Source organism: Clarias gariepinus, chromosome 18 (genome assembly GCF_024256425.1).
Source record: "Clarias gariepinus isolate MV-2021 ecotype Netherlands chromosome 18, CGAR_prim_01v2, whole genome shotgun sequence".
NCBI classification, from domain to species: Eukaryota; Metazoa; Chordata; class Actinopteri; order Siluriformes; family Clariidae; genus Clarias; species Clarias gariepinus.
In genome coordinates, this window is record NC_071117.1 from 19104232 (window position 1) to 19130531 (window position 26300).

Genomic DNA, 26300 nt, shown 5'->3' on the forward strand with positions numbered 1-26300 from the left:
GCAAATTGCAGTGGGTCCAGTGAGAGGGGCGAAAGGGGTCCTTGGGGGCAGCAGGTTCTTGATGTGTCTCATGACGAGCCGCTCACAGCACTTTATGATGGTGGGTGTAAGTGCAACGGGACGGTAGTCATTGTGACAGGACACAGAAGACTTCTTGGGCACGGGGACGATGGTGGTGGCTTTGAAGCACATGGGAACGACGGCGCTGTTTAGAGAGATGTTGAAGATGTCAGTGAGAATATCTGCCAGCTGTTCAGCACATTCTCTTAGCACTCTGCCTGGGATGTTGTCTGGTCCATCACCGTAAGTTGCAGCCTCCCTAAACATGTTCCAGTCAGTGTTTTCGAAACAGTGCTGAAGAGCAGAGATGGCTCCTACTGGCCAGGTTTTCACCTGCTTCAGAACCGGAGTCTAGACCTGACCAACTGAAGCAACCCCAGATCATAACACTGCCTCCAGAGGCTTGTACAGTGGGCGCCATGCATGATGGGTGTCTTGTTTACTTAGCCTGCTGCGCCAAACGCATTAGACATTTCCTTTTGCCTGAACTCATTAGACAAGTCCATTCTTTATGAATCCTAATAATAAACAAGTGGTTTTCTTAGGTACACACATTTCTTTAGCCCCAATCCTGTGAGTTCTCATGCTATTCAAAATTTCACTATTAAACATAGGTATGGTTTTAACTGGTAATTCAACTTCACCAAGTAATCTCAATTAATGTTTTTTTTCTTTTCTGTCCACATTACTTACTAAAAGTTGAAGGTTTAATGCTACACTTCCAGGTTTTGATAACATGTTGAACTGTTCTTAATCTAGTTCCAGTACTTTGTAATCTCCTTAGTTGTTTTCTTTGCTTGATGCACCCTGAAATGGTGACTTTTTTTGACCAGACAGTGCAGCTTTAACTTTCGTTAACGAAGAATTTTCCAGTGATGATGGATAAGGCCAGTTTTATATACTTTTTTTATTTTCCTTTGAACACAAATCCTAAATTGCATTCAAGAATTTGTTAGCTTTACCACAATCTTCCTATTGTTTTGATTGGTGATTAGTTGATTAGAAGGTTTTTGTAAATCATAGGATCAACCTTGGCCCTAGCTGGATTCTCATCAGGACTTTTGTGTAATAGCCGAACATTTTTCACTTTGACAAGTTGAAGCTGAACAGATTATAGATTTTTCTGCGATTTCTTTTTATTTATTTATTTATTTATTTATTTTATTTAACTGGGTGATGGGTTTTAAAAAGTATTTTCAAATTGCTGGAAAGATGAACAGTGGATATAAAAAGTTTACACGCACCTTTTTGAAATTGTAGGTTTTTGTGATGTAAATAATAAAACCATTCCAGACCTGTTTTCATTTTTAAGGTGATATAACAACAGACAGAATTCGAGTGAAAAACAAGAATAAATGTTTTAGGGGAAGAAGAGAAAAAAAACAACAACACATAAAATAACCTGTTTGACAGAGCAGTATGTTCAAGAGAGGGAAAAAAACATGGCAGAAAGCATGTTTTAAAAAAATGAAAGCGAAAATCTGTATATAATGGCTAATGACCATTTTACATCCAGCATTATAGACTGTAAAATTTATCAAGAGAACTGTATAATGTGTACAACCATGATGAGTGTAAGATTTGTGACCCTTGCATGTGACCACAGGGCGTAGGCTGTAAATCTTGCACTTGTTCTTAGGCACTTTTTTCTTCCTTCTTCAGTCATTTAATCAGTTTGCTAGATCAGTAGCCTGATCTAAAGTAAGTAAAACTGATTGGCACCTTGTGCAGGGTGTACCCAGCATTGTGCCGAGGTTTCCTGGGATAGGCTCCAAGTTTCCTGCAACCCTGTATGGGGTAAGCGGTATAAAAGGCGAATTAATTAATTAAGTAATGAATTAATTAATTATTTAACAAGTTTATAGTAGTTAGCACTGTGGCTTCACACCTCCAGGCTCCGGGTTCGATTCCTGCCTCAGGTCTGTGTGCATGATGTTTGCAAGTTCTCCCCGTGCATGGTGGGTTTCCTTCCACAGCCCAAAGACATGCATGCATCTTAAATTGCCCGTAGTGTGTGTGTGTGTGTGTGTGTGTTTGTGCTCTGCAATGGATTGTCCAGGGTGTACCACCTCGTGCACAAAGTGTCCTGGGATATTCTCCAGACCCCCTGCGACCCTGTTCACAGGATAAGCAGTATAGACAATGAATAAATGAATAATTACACACCTTTATATTTTATCCATATAATTCTGTTGTCATATCTTTATTGTGTATTATCACTTTATGTATTAATTTTTCAGATGGATAATTTGTACAATTATTTTGGATTTAATAACATAATTGAAATAATATTTCTAAAATAAAAGTTTTATTTTAACCTTATACATCGTCAGCACGTGTATTTTTGAGCTTTAAACTGAACATACTTGTTGTAAGATTTATTTATGAAACGTAATACATAAAGACGGCATTTGCGCTTTATGTCACTTCCGTCTTCAGTCACACAAGCATGCTCAGCTTCACTTAGCTTTCATAAATCACGTATTTGTATAAATATTGCATTTTCTTTCCTGTGTATATATTCACAATTAAAACACAACACAAATGCTTGTCCTGGCTGTTTCTCGAAGCTTGCAGGAAGCTAGATAATTTGTTTCCTAACCCACCTGTATTCGGACAAACGGTTCTTCTTGTTACTTGGATTCCCTAGCAGCACCCGGCGTTCTTTGCTATGATTGGTTCATGGCGCGATCGCCTCAGCAGTCAGCCAATCATAGGGCGAGAGGGCGGGGTTTACTGAATATCGGTAGGAGGGAAAAAAAACATCACTAACCGAAAACGCAAGAACTTTCTAGAAGCAAAGCACGAGCATTGAGAGCAGGGCCAATGGCAAGCGACAAGTATGTGCTTTTCTAACTGTTATAAATGTATAAATGTGTTGTAAAGGTCTGTAATTAAAGTAATACATTTTTAAAAATGTCCTCGCGTTGCAGGAGTTTTACTGACAGCTTCATAGACGCGGACCCAACACAAGCTCTTAAGGTAATGTAATAGATGCTAACTGCTAGCTTTGTAATTAGCTAACTCATTTAACCACCTTGATATTACACACTAACGTACTGAACTCTAAAAACCTGTCAATTAAACTTTTATTTGGGTAGCACGGTTTCAGGGAAAAGATAACTCGAAATTACTAGCTAGGTAAGATAATATTAATGATGATGATGATGATGATGGGGGGTAAAGGTGAGTTAGTTTACCATAACTGTGTCACAGTTAACTGGTCATGTTGGTGGGTTAGGTGCTTGGACACCTAAGAGGTAACTTTACAGCAGGAATGTAAGCGAATTGCACAGATTCATCTGTGTTATGAGGTTAGCTTAACCTAGATTTGTGTTTTGTTTATCTTAGTCAACATTAACTATGCATGCATGTATGAATGACTGACCATGAGCTAAAAAGCAAAAATTTTCACCAATACCAGTTTTTGATGGTTTTGTAGTTAACTACCGTGGAATGGTTGTTTCAAGATGTCTCAGGTCTCGGGCCAAAATAGCATGGTATATAGAGCCATTGACAGTTGGCTGCTTCAACTTTCATTTTAATTTTTGCGAACAAGTGCTACAAATATACAAGTCATGTTGAGTCGTTGGTAACCGTACAGTGAAATTGTTGCCTGTCTGTATTTTAGGTCTGCCATAGGTCGATCATGTGCTTCTGTAGGCAATCGTAGCTGGGCGAGGGGCCCCCGGAAAACTCTCTTGAATCGACCTTGAATGATAAAAGTTTCTTCCAACCGAGCAATCTGAACGGATGAGAGGCATCCCAGGAGTGCTGATAATAGACAATAACATAATTTAGACACTTAACTATATGTATCACTGCGCCTCACATGTGTCAGTCCTCGGTCATTACTGTCCACAGTGCTACCTGCCAAAAACCCATGTTTAAAATCTGCCAAGGAAACACTTTCAGCAAAAAAACACATTTGATGATCTTATGTCATCTTAAACAACACTTTTTCACCTAACTAGCTGCTCCGAAGTCATTCCGAATTATTTCTGAACTGTTTTTGTTGTTTTATTTTATGCCAAACCCAAGATACAAAGCTGACTACCTTCTAAAACAATGCTGTATCCCAATTCGCTGTCTAACACCTAATCAAGGGCATAATTTAGTATGGGTAAAAAATGGAAAGCTATTGCGTACAATCCACAAACACTGTTTGGGGTCAACCGTGGAACCCAGAAGTTAATGTTGCTGATGTTTTTCAAAGCAGAATAAGTGTAAACTCTCAATATTTACAGGACTGCCCACCACTGCCATGGTTTTAGCTTTTGGCTACACAGTACCTATAAGAATGTAAAACATTCTTACACCCCTGTTAATCAGTCACCCGCTTTGACAGTCACAGTTAGTCATAAAAGGATATGTGTTGGTGGAGCAAAATAGCTGGTTAAATAACCAAACAAATCACAGTCTGTGGATGATAAATGGTTTTTGTGGAACTGTTGTATGAAAGTTGTAGGTTGGGCTGTTTTGGTGGATATTAGCACAGCTGTGATGCGGTCATAGGCATGAGGGCCGCATCACAGGCGTTTCAATATCTAGCACAACAGCACTCCTTTTTAGTGTGATGTCGCTTTGATGTTATTCAAGCAATTAAAGGTGTGGTGAAGAAGATTTTTAGGGGGGAAAATAATTGGTGAAGTCCTTCAACACAACATTTAATGCTTAATACTTTTATTAGTTTTTAATACTTTAAAACCTTTCAGTAATTTAGCTGCTTGAGACAAATAAGATGTCCAAAAAGCATACAGCACGCAGAGGATCGCCACGACATTATAGCAACAGCTACATTCGGCTACCAATCTTTTCAGTGCATTTTGGAGCTGTTTAAAAGTAATTGTTGTATTCATGTCCTTACTGTACCACGTCATCAGCTTTTCCGCACCTTTACAAAGCACCACCATGAATCGCCATAACGCTGTCTAAATAGCACTTTGTATGCTATGCTAAAGCTAATAGGAACGAGAATCAACAGGGACCAGATTATACAATATTATCATGATACCTAGGTGCAGATTTGATTTGTATTGCGATTCTGTAAGTATCAGAATTTAAGAAATATTACAATTCAATATTTTTAATATGTGTCTAGTAAAAAATACTTTGGATTAAAGGGAAACATTTTACCACCTCAAATGCAAACATAGAGACTAAAGAAAGAGTTGATTTTGCAATCAGTATAACAATACATAAATTGCAAAAAAAAAAAAAAAATCACTAAATTTAACTGAAAAGAGTAGCTAATGATCTCAGAGCATGTCAGTGCCACAGGATAAGAGGTATAGAAGATTAATGAATTAATGTATATTTTTTAGAATTGTGACACATAACCTAATGTATACATTCAAGACATTTCAGCAGCTCTTTACCAAACAACATTTCAGGGTTATTTGGGGTTTACTAAAGTAGCTTGAGTCCAGAGTATTCTTCATACAGCTCATAGGACTAGCATTCTCAAGGTTTTGCTGTTATAATACTGGAAACTGTTGTAACAATATACACTGGTTTCACTCATAATGATCTTGTACAATGAATTGGTAAAAGCGCCTACTTTGTAATTATTTTCATGTTTTGACTTTTATTTATTCCGTCTTCCAATTTTCTGACTGCAAGGTTATCTACTTTATACCGCCATCTCAACAGGGTTAAATTTTCAAATCTGAAGGATCAGACAGAATTAAATAATTGGAAGAATGCTGTAATAAAACAAACATCCACTATTGGGGGTGCGAGGCCACTTGATTCTAAGTAACAATGAGTTGTGATATTTTATTTATTTTTGTATTTGTTTATTTTACTGCACATGATACATTTTAAATTTTTTATATTTACACATAATCGTATAGAACATTAGCAAAATAAATTGGCTCTTGTTATTTAATCAGAAGTCTGTTATTTTTACGGAACAGCACAGCACATTGTTGCAGTCACATGAACTATAGGTTATTTCTGAAATGGTAAAATTGTTCAGCAAAGGAAAATCTTCAGGACAGAGACGGAGGAGTTTATGCCTACCAGTTTCTATGCTAAAACAACATCTGATTTATGAGACAGAGAATTTTAATCAAGTGGGGAGGGGGAGGGGGAGGGGGGGGGCAAAGGGAGATGAGGGTGAGCGAATGAGGGTTTATGTAACATAAGTGAGAACAGGAACTAACTTGTCTCTCAGACATTCCACTACAATTAATCTAACTATAACGTGTAAAATTCACTACTTGTAGCCCTGTAAAGAACCTTCAAACTGTTGGCAAATCACTGTGCTGTTAGCAGAATAACACCCCATACAATGTGTTTATATAAAAGTGATGCCCTGCAAGGACATTGGGCAGACACAATAGGGAAAACTTTTTCTGGGGGGAAAAAAGGTTTAATAATTACAAATGGTACATGGAATTGCTTAACTTAATTGAACATTTATTTTAAACTATTTTTAAACAAAAAAATGATTTATTTTATCATTTCATCATTCCATGCACTTTAAAATCTTGTACTACTGTATTCTGTCCTTTTTTTTTTTTTTTTTTTTACTGGTTAGGGTTTAACAGCAACAAATGTTGAAATCTAGATAGCGGCCACAATACACCTGACTGTTAATTGGCTTATCTTAAGATGGGCAACTTGCTTTTATTTTGACATGCCAGTGTGTGCTAATTACAATCTTCTCATACAAGACTGTTAATCTGTTAATAAAACAAGGATTTCTACTTTCCTTTCCTTTTATTTATTTTTTTTCACTATGAGTGGAGATTGTCAGGGCATAACATTTTCTTCATAACATGTAGCCACATCCCTTCTGACTAAGTATAATGAAGAGCATTATATATAAAAAGAAATAATGGTCTGTTGTGTAGGCATGGTTGGAGTGGGGGTCCCCAATACTTAGGCGTTGTTTAGATTTGTATTGTGACTCTATAAATATCTTGGTTTTTTTTTATTTTTTAATTATTTTTTTTTTGTTATTACAAACAAAAAATACCCCAAGTGCAGCAAATAATTTGCTCCTACCTGTAATGTGCTGTCTAAGAATATGTAAAAAGTTTAGAGTGCACCCCCTGTAGGATTCTAGAGAAACAGCAACATTTTACATACAAACATGCAGACATAAAAAATCAATTTAAAAAATATATATTTTGAAGTCATATGCGGAATTGCGGTATGTAACCGAAATGATTTCCCCATCTTTACTGCCAAATAGAAATGAGTAATTCACCAAAATCCATTATTGATTTGCTCTGTGAGCATTCCGAAATAAGTTTTCTGATAAGGTGTTTTGATTAAAATGCTGTGCTGGCATGTTTAAAGGAAAAGTAAAAAAAAAAAAAATACCACAATATCGTCCTATTACTACCCATATCTCAGTCGCAGTGTGTAGTAATAAAAAAAAAAAGAAAAAAGTGTGTTATTTTGGTGCAGATCATGCAGCAGTAATATTTCTGTCATCTGATTTCTTTCTAAATGTCAGTATGCAAGTTAAGTTATACTATTAACACAAATACAGCCTTACAGCACTGGTTAATTAAAGTTCATATTGTCTTTTTGTCTATTGTCTAATTTATCATGATATTTTCTTGTTTTTTGATAATAGGAGCTGAATGAGGCTTTGGGTGATACGGCTGATAACGCAGAATGGCTGTGTCAACGAGCGTATGCACACATCCTGCTCAAAGACTATACCAGTATGTGCTTATGTGTGTGTGTGTGTGTGTGTGTTATCTTTCTTTATTATGAAGCTCCTGTGACCACTTTTAGTACATTTGTCAAACATTTTGATTATAATCTAAACATTTAGATTATTAAAGCTTTGAAGGTTGTAATGTGTTTTTGTAATCATGTGTATCCTTATATTGATTGTATTGCTTCATTTTAACAGCCAAATAAAAAATAATTGTCACCCAACTTTGCACATTACACAATTAGTTTTTAGCTTTAGCTTCTGTTTCTTGTATTAAGGAATTCACGTACGCAACTTAAATAAAACTAGCCAAAAAATTTTTGGTGTACTTACACTCATTTATCACACCAATCTACCATTTGCAAGCGTGTGATTCCAGTTTTTATTCTCAGTCTGCTCTGTAGTGGGTAGACTGGCAAGTATATCTGTGCCGTGCTTATTTATGCTTGTGTGTTAGATGAGGAGATGCAGTTGTAATATTTCGGGATGACTGCTGACGAACGTAACTAGCTGCTTCACTATGTCTAGATATACTTTACAAAGAAGTGACTCCACCATGTTTTCATTGTTGCATCAGAAAAAAAGTGAGCTTTATGTTGGGTTTCTGCCGTATCACTGCAGTGTTACTCTGCCACAATATCCAGTGATGTTTATTTTTGTTATATATTTATTTTATTTAGACCAGTTTGTGCTAAGCTACCTTACAACTTTTTAAACAGTTTGATTCCTGCATTTTTTACAGCGAAATACCGTTGTTAAATTGTTGAAAAACGTTCAATTGTTTTTTTTCCCACCCAATGAGTACAAGAGATGAGGCAGGTGACACATGAGTCTAAAATGATTTGCACAGGTGTTTTGAATGCTCTGATATTACCTGACACTGACTGGAAGCCCCGCCCCCTCTTCCTCCATCTCACATTTCACCTCACAGAGCTCACAAACATTCTGTACCTGGAAAATTAATTACGTTCTCCTAAGTTGATTAATATTTTTTGTGTTGATTCGACAAGTATATATTTAACGTGGAACTATTAAGAAATTTTACTTTTTTGTTTACAAATATCTTTTTGGGATGAAAGATTTTGCCATTAATAGTCGAAAGAATGTCAGATTTAATGCTATTAATGGTAAAATGATCAGGTAACATACAAATAAGAAACATAATGTTTGTGTTCATTTAATATAATTATATTATATTAACATTTATTTTGCTCTCTTCTCCATCAGTCAGTGGTCAGGCATGAGCAAACACTGAGCATCACAACAACAGAAAATGTTTGTCATGTAAGCCTTAGACAACTGAATTGTAAAAGGTTTCCATCTAAAACAAAGGTCCACGTTTTAGCTTAATATTAAAATGGTCCTGTCCATGCGACCTAAGCAGAGAGATGCAGTTTTTTTTTTATTTATTTTTTTTATTGGTGTCAACCACTGATTAGTCAAATTGGCTGGTTTGTGTAGCACGGCAGATGGTGTGATTCGGAAGCATGTGCACATCCATCGTATTACTATAGTGCTTGATAAGAAAAGAGCGCATGAAACTTTGCTTTTGCAAAAGACATTAGGAAATAATTATTTTCCTCCACTCTGAGTCCTACAAACATGCAGAAAAACAAACAAAAGGAAAAAAAAAAACTAACATTTTTCCCCAAAAACATGCTTGACCCAGGTCTTCCAGGATAATGGCGTGTTTAAATTATTTTTTGATTTACTGTTTCTTTAGGAGCAGTTGATGATGCTAAGAAAGCACAGCAGCTTCAGCCTGGTATGGCCCTGGCATTCCTGAGGACAGGGTAAGTTTCTTTACAATATAATCGCCCATATCCACCTTTACGGCAGTTTGTTAAATGCTACATACTGCACGCACACACATTTCTGTAAAGCTTCTATTATGACTAAGTCCAAGTGCTATACAAATAAATTTGGACAGAACTGAGTGCTAATTATTCAGTAATAGGAAATATTCACTTTTACAGAGGCTTTTTAAATTGTTATTCCCTTTTCAGTTCATTCAAATTGTCGTCTATTATTCACTCACGGTTAAATGTTCATTACTGCGATGTTCTGCAATGCCTCCATGTGTGTAGAAAGACAGCCCCATGCCTTCGTTTGGCCTAAATCACACAACGCTATAGATGCAATTGCTACTTCTTTATACTCCTTATTTGGCTACAGTATCTTGATTCCATTTCAGTAGTATTTCAGTATACATTTTGTTTACAGAATTGCAGAATATCATCTGAACAACATCAGTGCCGCACACCAGGCTTTCACAGCTGGAAAAGGACTTGAAGGTGAGTCAACTTGTGCTTGAAGCCTAAATTAGAGATGTTAATGATCTAATCAATAATCGATTAATTGCCTTTAAGATTTTGATCAATTTAAAAATACAGGGTGTTCCAAAAAAAATTACATAATTTAAAATATGAATATCTGACCCACTACAGTGCATGTCGCTCAAATAGTCTTCATGTTGAAAAATTAAAGATTTATTTATCAAAATTCCATTAAAAAAATTCTAACAACATATTCAAACAGATATTGATTTTATAACTGATTTCACAAAGCTTTACAAATGTTCAATATGCTTCAGTGGTTCTTTGCTTGACTTCTTTTAGGCTTCTGGTAAAACCAATCCTTTCAAATAGCTCCATAGAAGAAAATCACAAGGTGTCAAGTCAGGTGGCCATTTCAACAGCACATTTTCATTATCACTGGCACACCCAATCCAAAGCAAAACATAGCTTAGTTTGTTTTTACAAATCTTATAAAAAATTTGAGGTCATTTGAGCAGGAATCGGCTATATTGTTGGACTACAAAGTGAGTCAGGTTTTTTTTTTTTTTTTTTTTTTAAGGGGGGCACACCCTGTATATCGACAAAAAAGTGTACTGTATTGGTAATCACTACGGCCCAGCTGTAATATAATGTTAGCCAAGCTAGACTTGCCATCCAGACTCCTTGCATGCTTGCTAATAACCTGTTCGAGAAGTTGCGTCCAAGATTCCTTTTTTTCCTTTTTCTTTTTTGGAAATGCCAAAGCGTTCGTAATTATTAAAAACTGTTATTTTCGTGACTTTTCAAAGTCTGGAAAAATGACTGCTAAATTCCAGGTAATTTTTTAATTTATTATTCATATTTTTTTTTTTTTTGATTTTCATGACCATACAACAAACCCTGTTATGAACAGCGCTAGTGATGCGCGGGTCGTCTGGTAACTCGCAGACCCCGCGGTTTGGGTTGGGGCGGGTAAAGAAATTGTCACTTTTGACAATTTGCGGGGCATGTTGGGGCGGGTCATTAAAAACAAAACTAAATAAAAAAATCCATGTATGTTGCATGCAGTTCCCTATAGCCTATATGAAATATTTGGGAATATTCCAACAACCCTAGGTTATATAAAATAAACTGTAAATCATTATCTTTGTGTTATAGACCCAAACACATTTGGAACAGTAATTGTAATAATTGTATATTCAAAACAGAAATTTTGTCCAAGGCTGTTTTTATTCCTGTGCTCAGAGGTGTTATTTTTATGTAGAAAGCATCGTGTCCTCAGGCTGTCCGTCCGTCTGTAGTTTGTATCACACTTTTAAATGGATAGAAAAAAAACTTTTTATGAGGGGATTTTAGCCATATGGAGAGTACCAAAATGAACCAGAGTTGATGCTGGCTCAAGTATTCCTCTTGGTGTCGAGTTCTTTTTGTTTGTTTATATTTCCCAGCAACAATTTAGCTCTGTTCCCCAAAATACAAAAACTTGCCATGTCTAGTACACTTTCCTGTTAAACAATATGGTAATTTTTTTTTTCTCATGTGAGCCTCGTATTTGACCGTGTGCATGATCTTTGTTCCAAGGTACACATATAGTTTATATTTTCACAGGTGCTAATGAAGCCTTTTCAACCTGGATCAAGAATTGTGAAGAGAAAATGGCAAGTAAGTTTAGACTTTTAAAAACATTTTAAAAGCACTAGTTTTGCAAAGAATCTGATTAGGTTTCTTATTTGCTTATTTTTGCCTAATTACTTCTTTAAAAAATATACATAGTACGAACAGTCTATTTAAGATTCAAAGAACTTCATTAATCCCAGAGGAAAATTGCTTAAATAGCCTTACCAGCCAGCACTTTCACATACAACAAACCAGAAATTACAATGTTTTGATTGAATTGATATTTCTATTCATTTCAACCTACTAACCGTCCCCTAAATCTACTCGTATGTCAAGAAAATTATGAACCAATCACTGTTTGTCCTACACAAATGGCACTGTTTGTCATTTAATCTTTCTGGACTTTTCAAAGAAGAGCTCCAACCCCTCTGGTTCTGGTCCATTTATGGGTATTCCCAGACATGCATCCATGTGCTCCCCTTCCAGTCTGTTTCTCTCAGGTCAGTTTTGACCTGACAAACAGATAAACACTGGTTTAAATTGAATTAAAAGATGTTTATTATGCTTGATCTTGAATATTTAATTAAAATACTATACTATATATACTATAGTATATTTACAGCAGAAAGTTACATTTTGCTTACCAGTATGGTAGGTGGTAGGGAGGGTTTAATAAGTTGGATTTCTCATGCGCTCTCTCTCTCTCTCTCTCTCTCTCTCTCTCTCTCTCTCTCTTTTTTTCTCTCTTTCTCTTCCTCATGGTGCATTCTCTAAATATACTTTTGAATATTCATATCTGCGGGGTAAATGCATGAAAATTAGTGGTCTAACAGTAGCTAAAGTTAGTCTGTCTTGCTAGCTACTGTAGCACAAAAGGACGTTACATGTAGTCTGGTAGTTAACAACACAGCATATTTGCTGCTTTCTTTCATAGAATTCGAAGCTGCTACAAAAGTTAAAGAACATTTAAACAACGAGAAAAGGGAGTTACTGTGTATCTGGCCTGTGTTGTAATATCCGTCGTGTCACAGCTTCAGAGAACGCTTCTCTCGCTCTCTGTAGCCTCTGTCACCCAGTCGCTCACCGTGCAAAACTGCATTTCTCTGCAGAGCATCACCGCCCGCCAGTACGCCCTTCTCCTTTTTACAACAGATGGCGTTTGTGGCATATGCTGCTTTTTAGTAAACTACTCTCACAGTTTCGGAATAAACAGGTGCAGGAGCGATGTGAGGGAACTGTCCGCTGTTAGTTAATCAAATTACAAATAAAAAATAATAATTTTAATCGATCACCGATGACACCGTTCTCCTAGACAGGTTTTTAGAAGTGGTGGGCAAGATTACGTTACGCTTATAGTGTATGTTTCAGGAGAAATAAACTCAAAGGTGACAACAATGTAATATTATTCATATTCTCTGTAATACTTACAGAATCACAATATAATTTGAATCGGCATCTTGGTATCATGATGACATCGTATCAGGTGGTGACTGATTCCCATCCCTTTTACGTTATAGGAACTCAGCAGTGGCTTAGCCAGCCGGCTGAATAACGTAGCGATGAGTTTATAGAGCTTGCTTCTAACTCTGAAGAATTTTTACTGCAAATTTGAGCTGTGTGACTTTGTTCTGTTTGATATCATGGAGCAGAGGTTTCCAACTACCGTGTCTCAGATTGCCACTGGGCCGTAGCTCATTTATTCGCCTGCAGCATTTTTTTCCCCCTCTTCCGTCTTTCTTTTAGCAATTCTCACGAGGCAGTGTGGGCATTAGGCTTCCTGCTGATTGAATGCGAGACAGTGAAATAAAAAAAAAGCAACAGTTTGAAAATAAAAGGCTTCTGGACAAGTTAGAAGCACACTGACATGCATCAATATCTTAAAATTCTTGCTTGCTTCCCATGCCCTACACTCATTAGCTGACCATCGTAGTGCACAGCCCATCAGTCGGGGCAGTCTGCAATGTTTTTGAAGTAAGGGTGAAGATATTTGGGCCGATATCTATCTTTTTTTTTTTTTTTTTTTTGTAGGAGACGTGATCACACAGTCATACGAACCTCAACCATCTTTTCAACACAAAAGGAAATAGCTTGTTGAAAAATCTACAAAAATAGTCAGTGTTTGAGGGCTAACTTGCTGCTGTTTGTTTGTTTATGAAGTAGTATGTGTGTCCCAGAGTTCAGGTGAATAAATGTATTATATAAAAATATTCCTTTAACATAATGTTTCTCAGAAATTATAAACTCACTCATCGTCTATATCGATTTATGCTGTATTCAGAGATTGTGTTAATGTCTGAGGAGTTTTTGTGCATGATCTCACAGCACCCTAAGGACCTGCTGCTAATGTCCCAGTGCCAGACACCACAGCAAACCCCCAGAGGTCCTGTGGAGTTGTTTCCCCCGAGGTGGCACAAGGGAAACCTACAGCGCTGGGCATAATATTTTGAATGATCAGTCTATAGCTTATCTCCAGGGATACACATAAGTCTTTTTTAAATGATTGTTACCATGAATTACTTTGCAGAATTGTATAAATTTGCAGCCTCATCTGTTTAGTAAAATATATTTAAAGAGGTAATGAACACCATATAGAAATTGTTCTCATGATAAAAAAAATTGTTCTCATGATAAATAACTGCAAACATCTCTCCCCTTTTTTTCTTCATTTTTTTCCACAGTAATCCAATGTGCTTAAGTCTGATATTCAGATTTTTTTTAAGCTCTGTAGATCTCTGAAAGTAGACTTGAGCACAGCTGGCAGAGTAAATATTAGTATGTATTCAGTGGCTGCTGCATCGTAATGACCCTTAGTTAAACGTGCATGTCAAAAGTGAGCTTATTGACCCGTGATCTCCATTAGCAGCTCGCTCACTCTCACAATATTTCAAACAGGGCCTATTCTTAGACCCAGCATGCTGAAACGAATGCCCGAGGGCAACAAATAACTGTTAATGCACTGATATACATGATAAACAGCCCTGTTGAACTTGCCACCAGCAGAAGTGTGTGTGTGTGTGTGTGTCTTTTAGAATAGCACTGTGCAGTACACGCTGAGAGCAGCATGGTTGTTTTTAAAAGCAGCATCACTCTTTGGCTTTTTTAGCTGATTTAAGAATCAAGCAGCATGCTGTTCCATGGCAGTGACTGTCAGTTCTGCACCAAGTTCTCATAAGTCATATTTCCAAGGGTTGAATTAAAAAAAAAAAAAAAAAAAAGATTTGTGTTCTTTAGCACATTGCCCTTTGCAGAAGGATTTTATTATGTGTAGTGTCTAGACTGATCAAGGCCGTCTTCCTCCTTTTTGTATTGAAATGATGCTTTATTGTAAAGCGTTACACATTCCTTTTATGTCGTAAAGGACATTTACCATCTGTCTGCTCTTTAGTTTTCTTTCTTTCCTTTTTTTTTGGCAGCTTCTGGCTCTTCCATATAGAACAAAAATAGAGAGAACTCAAAACTAAAGATTTTTTTTTCTCCTCTGCACATTTCTCCCCGCTCCACCCCCTTCCTCCCCCTCCTTTTGAAATGCGACCTCATTTTAAGTGTCATTAATGTGCCGTCGGATGCTTGCAAGCTCCATCTCATACTGTTTATGAAAATATTCAATAATTTATGAGACATAACAGCTTAATACTGAGAGAAAAAGACCTCTTAGACTCGTGTATTTATGCTGCCGCAAACTGCACTCGGAATGGTAAACAGCTCGCAAACTATAGAATTATTTCCAGTGAGAAAATATTTTTGAAGTTTGTTATAAGGAGACTGGTTATGGCGGTTAAAACGTTTGCATAAATGGTTGCGAGATAACGAGGTTTGAAATTTGTGTCTCTTCAAAATGTGCGTTTTTGTGTCATAATTCTGTATGCTTCTGATGCAATTTATTTTATAAAGGGGCCCTACGATGTGGAAAATGGTTATGGTTTAATTAGCTATTTTATTTGCATTCAGATGCAGCGTGATGGCTTGTCGAAAGTGAGTTTTATATTTAGCGCGAGTCTACTGATGGTTTATCTAATTGATGCCTTGATCTTTCTGCTTCCTTTGTAACAGCACAAAACCAAAATGGAACCTCAAATGCGGTATGTACGCTCTCACGCCGTCCCATGTAATTACTACAGCCATTAATATTGCGAGTGAATGAAGATAACATGAACACATGACTGACATTAACATGGAGATTGCACACTCTTTGATCCGGGTTATGTCCGTCATGGTGTGAACTTTCATCTCACGTCCTGCTCAGTTAATGGGAGAAATATCTTCTCTCTTTTTTTTTTTTTTTTTTTGGTTAAATGTAATGAAATTACATGCAAACGAGCAGACGTACTGTGAGCCCTCTGTTCATGCAAAGATAGCTCCAAGACACTCCTTTCACTCAGGGCAGTCTTCTTTGTGTTTTTAATATATTTTTTCCCCAGTTGGGGGCACTGTTGCTCACGTTAAATGAAACCACTTCAGACATTAGATACTGTGTGGTTATCAATATCAGAGCTATTTTCTGTTGTATTTTCATTGATCTGTGACTTTGTTTGTCTTTCCCGTTTCTTTCATGTGGAATGCGTACTCGACTTGAACAGCAAACTGCAGCTCCACATGTCAAGTAAGTGCAAAGAGAATTATTGACCGATGCATTGTTATACCACATAATGCTCTGTGATGTAATGAAACTCGGCCTCGGTGTCCAGCGAATACTTTAATAAAATCGTCGTTCTGATCATTTGAGTCAAAGTGCTACTAAAGCCATAGTGAGTTGCTCAAATTTTCCCTCTCGTCTCCTTAGACATGACTGGTACCAGACAGAATCTCAAGTTACCATCACCCTAATGGTAAAAAACATCAAGAAAGAAGATGTTCGTGTCTCATTCCAGGAAAAGGAGGTAACAACTGGATCTTTTATGTTTTACATTCATTTTTTTTTATCTTAATCATGATGTTTGCAGACATTTCATCTAGTAGTGATTTATTTTTTATTAAATTAAAAAACACAGTTGAACAGACATGTAACATGTTGTCACAGTGGCTAACATGCCACCTCACAAAACTGCTTATGTCCTTCAATGAAGCATCCCTGAATAAGAGAGATAGAAGAGTGGAATCTATACAGCACTACTCCTTCTTCCTCTGGATCTTATCTTATAGTTTTCTCCCCAATAAAAGTGAAATCAAAGTTTCATCTGTGGTTTGATGTGGATCCTATAAATTAATTACGGATAATGCGAGTATAGTGTAATAATTTGGTTGCAAACGAGTTGGAGATGAGATAAAATATGGATGCAGCGCTATCAGGGGAACCTGCCTGCGGGCTGTTTTCACGGCTCCCGCCGGGATATACCAGCAGTCTGCGCGGCATTAATGAGGAGGCCCCGCCAGCTCAAAGCTTCTTCCTCTAAAGCGCACAAACTCTGAATATGTGCTGGGAGTGGAGGATGAGGGGAGAGAGAGAGAGAGAGAGAGAAGAGGCATGATCAGGAGACATGGAGTTGAAGCAAACCTCAAAGCTAAGCCTTAGGATAAGTTTCAGGGCTGGGGGCTTCCATTTCTTCCTGCTTTCCTGTGTGATTCACTCTAGGGCATCAAACATAACCCCCCCTGGCTTCTTTCTCACCAGACCTGCAGCGAAGCCTTAGCAGAACACGGTTGTGTTGGTCTACGTATTTTTTTCAGATCTGTAAAATCTTATTGACAGAAATAACTCTCATCAGCGAATACTGTTAGGATTTTACCACATGTCCGTATTAGATTTTCTGCCTGTGTTGCTTGAATTAGAGTCCTGATCTTCAATTCATTCACCCAAATCAGCTAACAAGTGTTTTTAAATAATCTACACTATGGCCTAAAAGTTTGGGGTCACTTGCTAATTTTTTATTTTTTGTTTTAGGAGTTTATTTTCTACTTTCTACAACAACACTGGGGATTTCAAAACTATGAAATAAAACATGGAATTGAATAATTACAGTATGTAACAACAACAGCAGTCAGTTGTTATTTTAATACGCAGGGGTCAGCCTTTCTGAAACAGTTCCTGTGTGTTTGCACCGATTGAATTAAGCACCATGATGAAGCGGTCTCTCATAAAGACCTTTCCAGGAAAGCAAGACCAAAACTTACCTCTGCTGCAGAGAAGTTCATTTAGAGTCACCATCCTCAGAAATCACCAATTAACAAACAGCACCTCAGATTAGAGCTGTTATGAAGGCTTTACAGATCATGAGTAGCAGATACGTCAACATTAACTGTTAAAAAAAAAAAGCAATAATCCCTTTTGAACGCCTTCAGCTTTACTTTACAAAGGATAACAAAATAAAAATCAGAAACAATGATGGACTTAGTAAGTGATTCCAAACTTTTGAGCACTAGTGCATATATTGAAAGTCAGTCTGACATAATAAAAGCAAAATTATATATATATATATATATATATATATATATATATATATATATATATATATATATATAAATATATATTTTTTCCCCTCTACAGTTAAAAGCAGTGGTGAAACTACCATCTGGTGAGGATTACTGCCTACATATCCAACTTCTACATCCTGTGGTTCCTGAGCAGAGCACATACAGGGTCTTCTCCACCAAGGTATGCCATAAGCAAATACTTATGAACCATTCATTGGATAATTAATGATAATGGAAAATGATTTATATGATTCAGGCGGCTTAGTGGTTAGCACTGTCGCCTTGCACCTCCAGGGTCCGGGTTCGATTCCTGGCCAGGCTCGTTTGTGTCTCTGTGTGCATGTTCTCCCCATGTTTGGTTGGTTTCCTCCGGGTGCTCCGGTTTCCTCCCACAGTCCAAAGACATGCGAATTGGGCTAATTGCCATTTCCAAATTGCCTGTGGTGTGTGAATGAGTGTATGTATGTGATGTGTGATGGATTGGCATCCTGTCTAGGGTGTATCCCGCCTTGTGCCCTAAGCCTCCTGGGATAGGCTTGGGATAGGTTCCTCTGCGACCCAGAATACAGGATAAAGCGGTATAAAAGATGAGTGAGTAATATGATTCAACTGGCAACTGTTCTTTTAACCCAGTGCAGTATGAAGCTTCTCATTTCATAAACTACCATGAGCGAAGATCCTGAAGTTGAGAAAATTGTTACTGTGTTTAAAAATGTTGAAATTTACTAGAATGCAACAAAGGAGATTTGCTGAAATTACAGCTGTTAAAATCTTGGAAATTAAGGATAAAGCTGATCATTCAACCTCCTGGAGGAAATGTGATCAGGAAAAATTTTTTGTAATTGATCGTGATCAGGGATCGCTTGAAGTTGTATTGTAACAACAAATCAGTAGAAATCACAGTGATGTTCAATATTAAAAGTAGAAGCATTTCCACATGCACAATGTAATGAGAACTGACAGGATTGAGGCTAAACAGCTATGTGGCTATAAGAAAATCTTTTGTTGGTCCTCTTTCTGATGTAATCTTCCCATTTTATCCAGTCCTGGGTCCGGCACTGCATCCAGTGGCTGAGGTTTGGGCATTGGGTGGGAATCGAACACGGGCCTTTGCATGGTAGACGATAAACCGACCACAGAGCCGCCATTGTCCCACTAAAAACGCCTTTTTTTGTTCAATTTGTTTGGAAGAATAATGATTGCACATTGGAGCAGTGGAAAAATGTCATGTGGTCTGAGAAGTCCAGCTAATTACTGGTAGCCATGCACTCATCATGCCTCTGGAGTCCGTGTTATGATCTGAGGTTGCTTCAGTTGGTCAGTTTTAGATTCAGCAATGTTATGTGGCAAAAAAATGAAGTCAGCTGACGACCTGAATGTAATGAATGACCAAGTCATATTTCAGGACTTAACTTGCGAAGTAGTAGTTCAGGGAGCATGTGGAATGATTTTCATACTTGGAACTGGTCGTCATTAAAGTATTGGTTTCAGCTAGGTTCAGAGCAAAAATCAGCTCCTGGCTTTCGAATCTATTGCTATAACTTTACAGTTGGAAGTATTTGTCATTGTACTAATCTGAAAGATTACTGATTACAATGGTGAGAACTTGTGTTTAGGAAGAAGGCATGCATCTTTTGTTCTCTTTTTTTTTTTTTTTTTTTTCTTTTTTTTTTAAAATAACAATCTAATCATTTCGTATATGGTATTGTGTTCAAATGTATACAGTTAGGACATGTACTTAAGGACACTGCTGACATCTTTTTATGTTGGACTTCCCCCGGATTCACACAGGTGTTAAAATGGAGCATTTTTCTGACGTTCGCAGTCGTTACAATTTGGGCTGCAGGCTGGCGTTAGACAGAGCCAAACAAACGCCAGTGTAGAAGTCAATCAAGCTCCACTACAAAACGCAACATAAACGTCTAGGACTTTCAGCTGATTGGTTCGTTGATCCAAAAATTTAACGCCTGTGTGAACAAGGCCTTAGTCTTGCTCCTCCAACCCACAGAACAAACACAGGACATGTGGTGCAGCCATCTTGCATATGTGTAGCAGCTAATGCTGGCCTGAGGTGTGCTAATAAACCCTTATAATTTTGGTTGCATCATGCTGGGTAAAACACACAGGCTAATATGATTGCGGTATTCTACTCCTCAGAGGCACACTCGTTATCCACTCGTAATGCAAATGTTACCCAATTAAATATACCAGTGATAGACAGATTTCTAGCCCGTTCTTTTATGCCCAAAAGACAAGTAGGTTTAATCAACCAGTAAACGAAAAACAAGCCCACTTTTTTGCAAATTTTGTTTATCTTATTCAGTTTATCATGTTATGTTGTGCCTCATGTCATTAGGAAATGTGGCAGATTTCAGGCGTGTGGCTTGTGTCGTGTTGCCCGTGTTAAACCAGTTTTGAGCTTGATTAATGACAGTTAACATTAAGTGGTTTTCTCAGTGTGGTCAGTCTTAAAAGGGTGCCGCTTGTTGGTAGTAAGCTTTAACAACAAAAGCAAACGTTAGCTGTGGAATTTATTTATCTATCTATTTATTTATCGAACCATCAAGTAACTGAAAACTTAATGGATATTTGCAGTCTTTGTTTGTTGACCAGTTGTTGAATTTCTAGCCTTTGTCGAACAAACACATTGCAAAGCCTGGTAAATGATTGTTTTGGTGTGAGAGCACACACACACACGCACACACACACACTTGTTAAATACGCGTCTCTGAGAAATGTCCCACCAGATTCACCTCACCTCCACCCTGAACCATGTGCCATGGCAACGGTGGGAAGAAGTGCATACCACGGGTGTCTGTATAGGCTGGTCTAACAAGGGCCCTGTTTAAACGTGATGAAGAGGAGAGGGAGGTGCAACCCATTGCTCTCCTTCTCTCTCTCTCTCTCCTCCCCTCTCTCTCCTCATGCACACACATACACACAGACTCCTGGACGCTGAACCTGAACATTCACAAAGCCCCACTTGTCCACGGGTCTGCTGGGCCCCTCTGGAGCACCTGGTTTTAGCAAACATGCTGGCATGGTGCATTGCTCAGCACTGACCCACTGCCATCAAACATGGCGCATGCTGGGAATCCAAATCTTCTTTTTTCCTTCATTGTAATGCAGTTTTACAAAAGCAGTTTAAAACTGCTTTAGATTTTCTTTTTTTCTTAGTTGCTTTTTTTTTTTTTTTTTTTAGATTCTTTTTTTTGTTTGTTTTTAATTTTCATACCAAACCTTGAACAACAGGCAATCTAGTTTTTAAAAGTGTATGCCTCTATATATTCAAAATGCAGCAGACTTGTGACCTTGAAACTGTCTTACCACATCATGCTCTATTTTTTTATTTATTTATTTATTTATTTATTTTTATTTATTTTTTTATTTCCCCTTACGTTGCACTTGTGTAGATTTTAGTACACCAAGAGAGCACGCAGAACAAACTGATTGTGTCAGCGGCAAACTCTAGCACTCGTCAGACCTCTAGGTGACTGACCCACACACATCATTATTTTTTATTTTTAACGTCTGGTTGCTTACCGGTGCGTCGTGCACAAATTAATTAGCTCCGTAAACCACCTTGTTTCCGCAAACCTCCCTGATTTAGCATATATACAATAAAGGTTTAGAGCTGTACAGGGAGATGATCTGTAATGTAAGTGTAAATTGTTTATCTAAGGAATTTATAGGAATATAATTTTACGGCCGTCATCTTACTTGCTGTCGAATATCCCAAAAGCATTAAATATAAATTGCAGGGTGGTTTGCTTCAGGCTGCCAGACTTCAGTACGTACTGATCAAGATTTCGTTTGGCAGTGAACAGTAAATTATGTGCATTGTGTGTGTATTAGCTGTGTAATTAGTCCTCGATCTAAGTCAGTGGTTCTCTAGGGCTCAGAAACTTGGAAATGGATGGAAGCTGTAGACTCTTAAAGCTAAAGCTTTTTTTTTTCTTCTTCTTTTTTTAAATAAAGCGCCTTGGGGTTGGTTTTCACTTTCAGTATAACATGGTCTCAAATGAAATGTCAACATGGAATTCTGAGTTGGCAAATAGGTTTTTTTCCCCCTCTCTGAAAAACAGAGAGCCTAAGGCATCGCATGTACGAGGTGAATTACAATGTCAGAAGTTGGACTTTTGTACTTGTTAATGCAAGCATACTTTTTGTGCATGACTCTTTATTTTTTCTTTTTTGTTATATGCATGTGTGACCCCCCACCCCCCAAAATGAAACCGGGTAAACAAATCATCCTGTTTTAATCCTCCTCGTGATACGTTTAATTCTGTGCCGTTTTTCTCACATATATTAAAGTAACTTCTGCTTACTTGACTGTTTCAACCCCTCACAAGAGTCCATTTCCTCAGTGTGTGCGGCGCCTGACCTTGCTTGCTATGCCAGGACGACTAGGAACCAATTACCAGCTGCCTTAACAGACAGAATGGACGGACGAGGAAGGAATTGGAAAGGCAAAGGCCACGAGCTGAAGCCGAACATTTCGCATCGTAAACAAATAATCGCATCCATCCTCTTTTAATTTCCATGCCTGTCTCTATTTATTTCTCCTTAATGAGATGTCTTAAAATTCACAGCCAGACATCAGTGTCTTGTACATTGACACTGTGTAAGCCCACCCCCCTTTTTCCCCCGAAACACAACCTTCTTTTGGGGTATTTTGGGTGGTGAGAGTTTAAGCGCTCAGGATATGTGACATGCCAGGGATGGCCGCCGGCTGCTCTAATGGCTGTGACGATGACAGGCTGGCAGTTCTTGGGTAGCATAGTGGGATTTTTTTATTTTATTTTTTTTCCTTTTCCCCCAGCCACCCCTCAGAGTCCTAATGGCACCGTCAGGCAGCTTCGCTGATTCCCGTCAGGATTCACAGGGGTTGTCTTGCCTGTCACCTCCCCTTACACCCAGCCCCAACAGATATGGGAAGGAGATTAATGTTCCATAGTCAGAGTGAGTGAAGAAAAAAAAATAATAAGCTGGTCCTCACAAGTCATCATCCATGTCAGCGCTGGTAATCGCTCAAAGCTGCAAAAAGCACGAAGGGTGTAAAAATGTTCACCTGCTCTTCAGAGGGCAAACGCAACCTCACCTTAAAAAAAAAAAAAAAAAAAATCTCTACATTTTTTTTTTTTGAGGATCCATCTTTGTTTTGTGTGATGTTTTTTTTTTTTTATTTCACACATTCTCAATTTACAGCTTGATTGCCTCCACCTAAATCACTGATTAAGGTGCTTTTAGCTGCTCCATTGGACTAAATTTTAATTTGGTCCCATTTATATTTCTGTTCTTGGTCTTAACGGATGCTTGGTGGTGATAAAGCGGTGTTATATTATTGAGCAAGCAGTTTAAACTGGGGGAAATTGCTTAGAATAAAACAAACGCATATCATATGTATATGTTTAAGTATGTTTTTCCTTACCCTAGATGTTTCCCGAACAATCACCATACACTAGCATCACTATTTCCAATTTCGAACAGCCTGCACAACAATCTCCTGCTAACTTTAATGAAAACATTCCCTATCTGGTCTTTCCATATGGTTCGTGCGTCTTGCTTTTATAAGCTTATTGGTGATTGTGGTGCTGCTCAGCTCCCGTTGTGCTCAACTGTTTCTGACGAATGCGCTCGTATCAGAATGGCTCGTCGTCGTCGTTACGTGAAGCTTTTCCAGTATCCTGATCATTTTACACATGCCCAGGCAACAAGTCAAGGTGACAAGATTTGACAATAGCTCATTGTCTGTTTTTGCTCTGCTCTCCCAGGTTGAAATAAAAATGAAGAAGACAGAAGCCCTCCGGTGGGAGAAGCTGGAAGGCGAAGGCATCCTCCCTAACGTGAAGCACTTTTCTCCCTCTCCGAGTCAGTATCAAGAAGCACGTATCTCCTCCTTTCAGAAATAGTCAGTCTGACAATTCCCTGCTCTCAATTTCTGCTCGTCTCTTGTTATTCCTGTATTCTCATTTCAGACCAATACCCATCATCCTCCCACTACACCCGCAACTGGGACAAGTTGGTGGTTGATATTAAGGAGGAAGAGAAGAATGAGAAGCTAGAGGGAGATGCAGCACTGAATAAGCTGTTCCAGGAGATCTACTGTGACGGCTCGGATGAGGTCAAGAGAGCCATGAACAAATCCTTTGTAAGTCATGGCTTGGAATACAGGCACCTTTTTTTTTTTTTTTTGCAATAACATATAAACATTATTGGTAAGGAATGCATTAGTAAAAGGATCAATACACAGCACACTAAATTCTCAGCCTGTAGGATCTTTCTTAGATTTCATACCAAATTATAAACTGTGATAGAAATAGAAAATATTAGCAGCTTACTTCCCACTGGGAAACTGAAGGCTCCAGTGCTTGTTAGGGTTTCTCAGAAAATGAATAAAGTAGATTTATAGATTTAAACTAAAATAAAAATCCAGAATCCAGCAGAAGGGACACTTGTATAGCCTCTCCTGATCATGCGTCTGATATAGCATTCTATGTTTGGAGTCTTTAATGTTTAATTTATGAACTGTAGATTTCTGTCATTATTATGACATGCAAAATATGTGAATTAAAATCTCGTTAATGCTTTCAGCTTTGAGTTTTGCTCATCATGAAAATATATCTTGCGAAACTGAAATATGAAACTTATGAATATATCATAAGTTTTATGCTATAGTATTTAGTGTTTTTTTTTTTTTTTTTTACTCATAAGTGTCCCCACATGCCAACAGGATCCTGCAAAGATGATATGTTACCTGTGCAAGTTTAATTATTATGCCTCTGGAGGCAGTGTTATGATCGTATCACATCTATAATTACCCAAGTTGTGAAAGAACGGTTCTGGTAGCATGTGGAATCATTTTTATACGTAAACTGGCCATCATATTGTGGAAGTTTAAGGCTGTTTTAAAACAATGTGAGTGTGCAATATTATTTGTATTATGTTTTTAATAGTTGTAAAGCATTTCCTGGGAAAATTTTAATGAATTTGCAATCATCTTTGCTTTATTTATGTAGCATGCATATGGTTTGTTTTGTGAAGAGCACACTATTTAAAATTGTACTTCATTCTTGTGACACAGAATCACAAATTGAGCTTTGTCCGCTTCCCATGCATGCGAGAGAAAATGCTGAGTTTTATCACACTTTTTTTTTTTTTTTTTTTTATGTTTACACAGATGGAATCAGGAGGCACCGTTCTCAGTACTAACTGGACAGACGTGGGCAAACGAAAAGTAGACGTTAATCCCCCTGATGATATGGAGTATAAGCAATATTGAAGGAACTTGGCATGATCATATCACCAGACATACAGTTCCATCATCAGCTCACAACCCTGGGCTTCGCTTCATTATCTTTACATTATGTCCTCTTCACATTTGACTTCAAACCTTCAGACCTAAGTGCGTAATCACAAGCTGGGGCAAACAGTTGCAGAGAGCACTTGTTTATTGCTCGTAAATATTCACTGGTGGCACTGAAGATTGGTCTAGGATGAAAGTCCATCTGTGTCTAAGAACCACCCCTCGATGTTTTAGCCTTATAATGCACATGTACGTTTTCTTTGCCCCTATTTTGTTTTTGTTTTTTTAAAGCAGTCTGTGAATGGAGACTGACTGTCTCAAACATAATCTCTCTGACATTTTTTCACCTTTTTGAGTATCACTCGTCACCTGTTAAGCAGACATGGATCAGTACACATTTCGGCAATTTTTACAATGTATTACAGAAGTTGTTTTTTTCCCCCTTGAATATTAAAACACATTGTAAATAAATTTTTCTCTTGGTCTGGAAATATAAGTTCTCTATTTTTTTTCTATATTCAAAATGGTTTATTAAGCCTTACACAGAGAAGTTCTGTCTTCTGTCACCCTTGGAATATTTGATGCAAAGCTTTCATGAAGGGCCTAAATGATGTTTGGTTCATAAAGCAATTGCTTTCCACATTTGGTTAAAAAAAGAAAAATAATAAATAGATTTGTTTGCTTTGGTTCAGTGAGTATTTTCTATTAATCTGATAAACAAAATAACCTTTTAAGTAACGGGTTGAATTGAGCAATGAAGCTAATCAAGCAGGAGTGTTTTATGGCATTAGTGTAAATTTTTAACAAATTTAAGAAATTTTTTCCTCCATTTTATTTAGCAGCTCTACTCCGACATGAAAAGAAACTCGGCCATTTGCAATATGGGTCTAATCTCAAACCATGAAAGAACTGAGCAATAAAAAGCTCCAGCCTTGTTTATTAACTTATAGTG

At 37.6% G+C, this 26300-nt stretch overlaps 1 protein-coding gene across 2 annotated transcripts; it reads left to right on the top strand.

The window, feature by feature from the left end:
- The first annotated feature begins 2815 nt into the window (after nucleotides 1-2815).
- sugt1 (SGT1 homolog, MIS12 kinetochore complex assembly cochaperone) lies at nucleotides 2816-26034 on the top strand. 2 transcript variants are annotated; one of them, XM_053476945.1, is made up of 13 exons: nucleotides 2816-2900; nucleotides 2994-3042; nucleotides 7655-7745; nucleotides 9465-9534; nucleotides 9965-10035; nucleotides 11626-11679; nucleotides 15685-15713; nucleotides 16212-16234; nucleotides 16415-16511; nucleotides 18116-18223; nucleotides 23817-23913; nucleotides 24021-24193; nucleotides 25223-26034. In XM_053476945.1, exons 1-13 carry the CDS (start codon nucleotides 2887-2889, stop codon nucleotides 25322-25324), a joined length of 978 nt encoding a protein of 325 aa, XP_053332920.1. In that variant the 5' UTR covers nucleotides 2816-2886; the 3' UTR covers nucleotides 25325-26034. The 2 variants fall into 2 exon arrangements, with proteins under 2 accessions (XP_053332920.1, XP_053332919.1); XM_053476944.1 differs by lacking the exon at nucleotides 2816-2900 and having other exon boundaries at nucleotides 2977-3042.
- Nucleotides 26035-26300: the final 266 nt, after the last annotated feature.

Coding starts and splice junctions, on each gene's coding strand:
- sugt1 (XM_053476944.1), top strand. CDS start 2,977: ATGTCCTCGCGTTGCAGGAGTTTTACTGACAGCTTCATAGACGCGGAC. Junction 18,224..23,816: donor ACAGGGTCTTCTCCACCAAG/GTATGCCATAAG, acceptor CTGCTCTCCCAG/GTTGAAATAAAAATGAAGAA. Junction 24,194..25,222: donor GAGCCATGAACAAATCCTTT/GTAAGTCATGGC, acceptor ATGTTTACACAG/ATGGAATCAGGAGGCACCGT.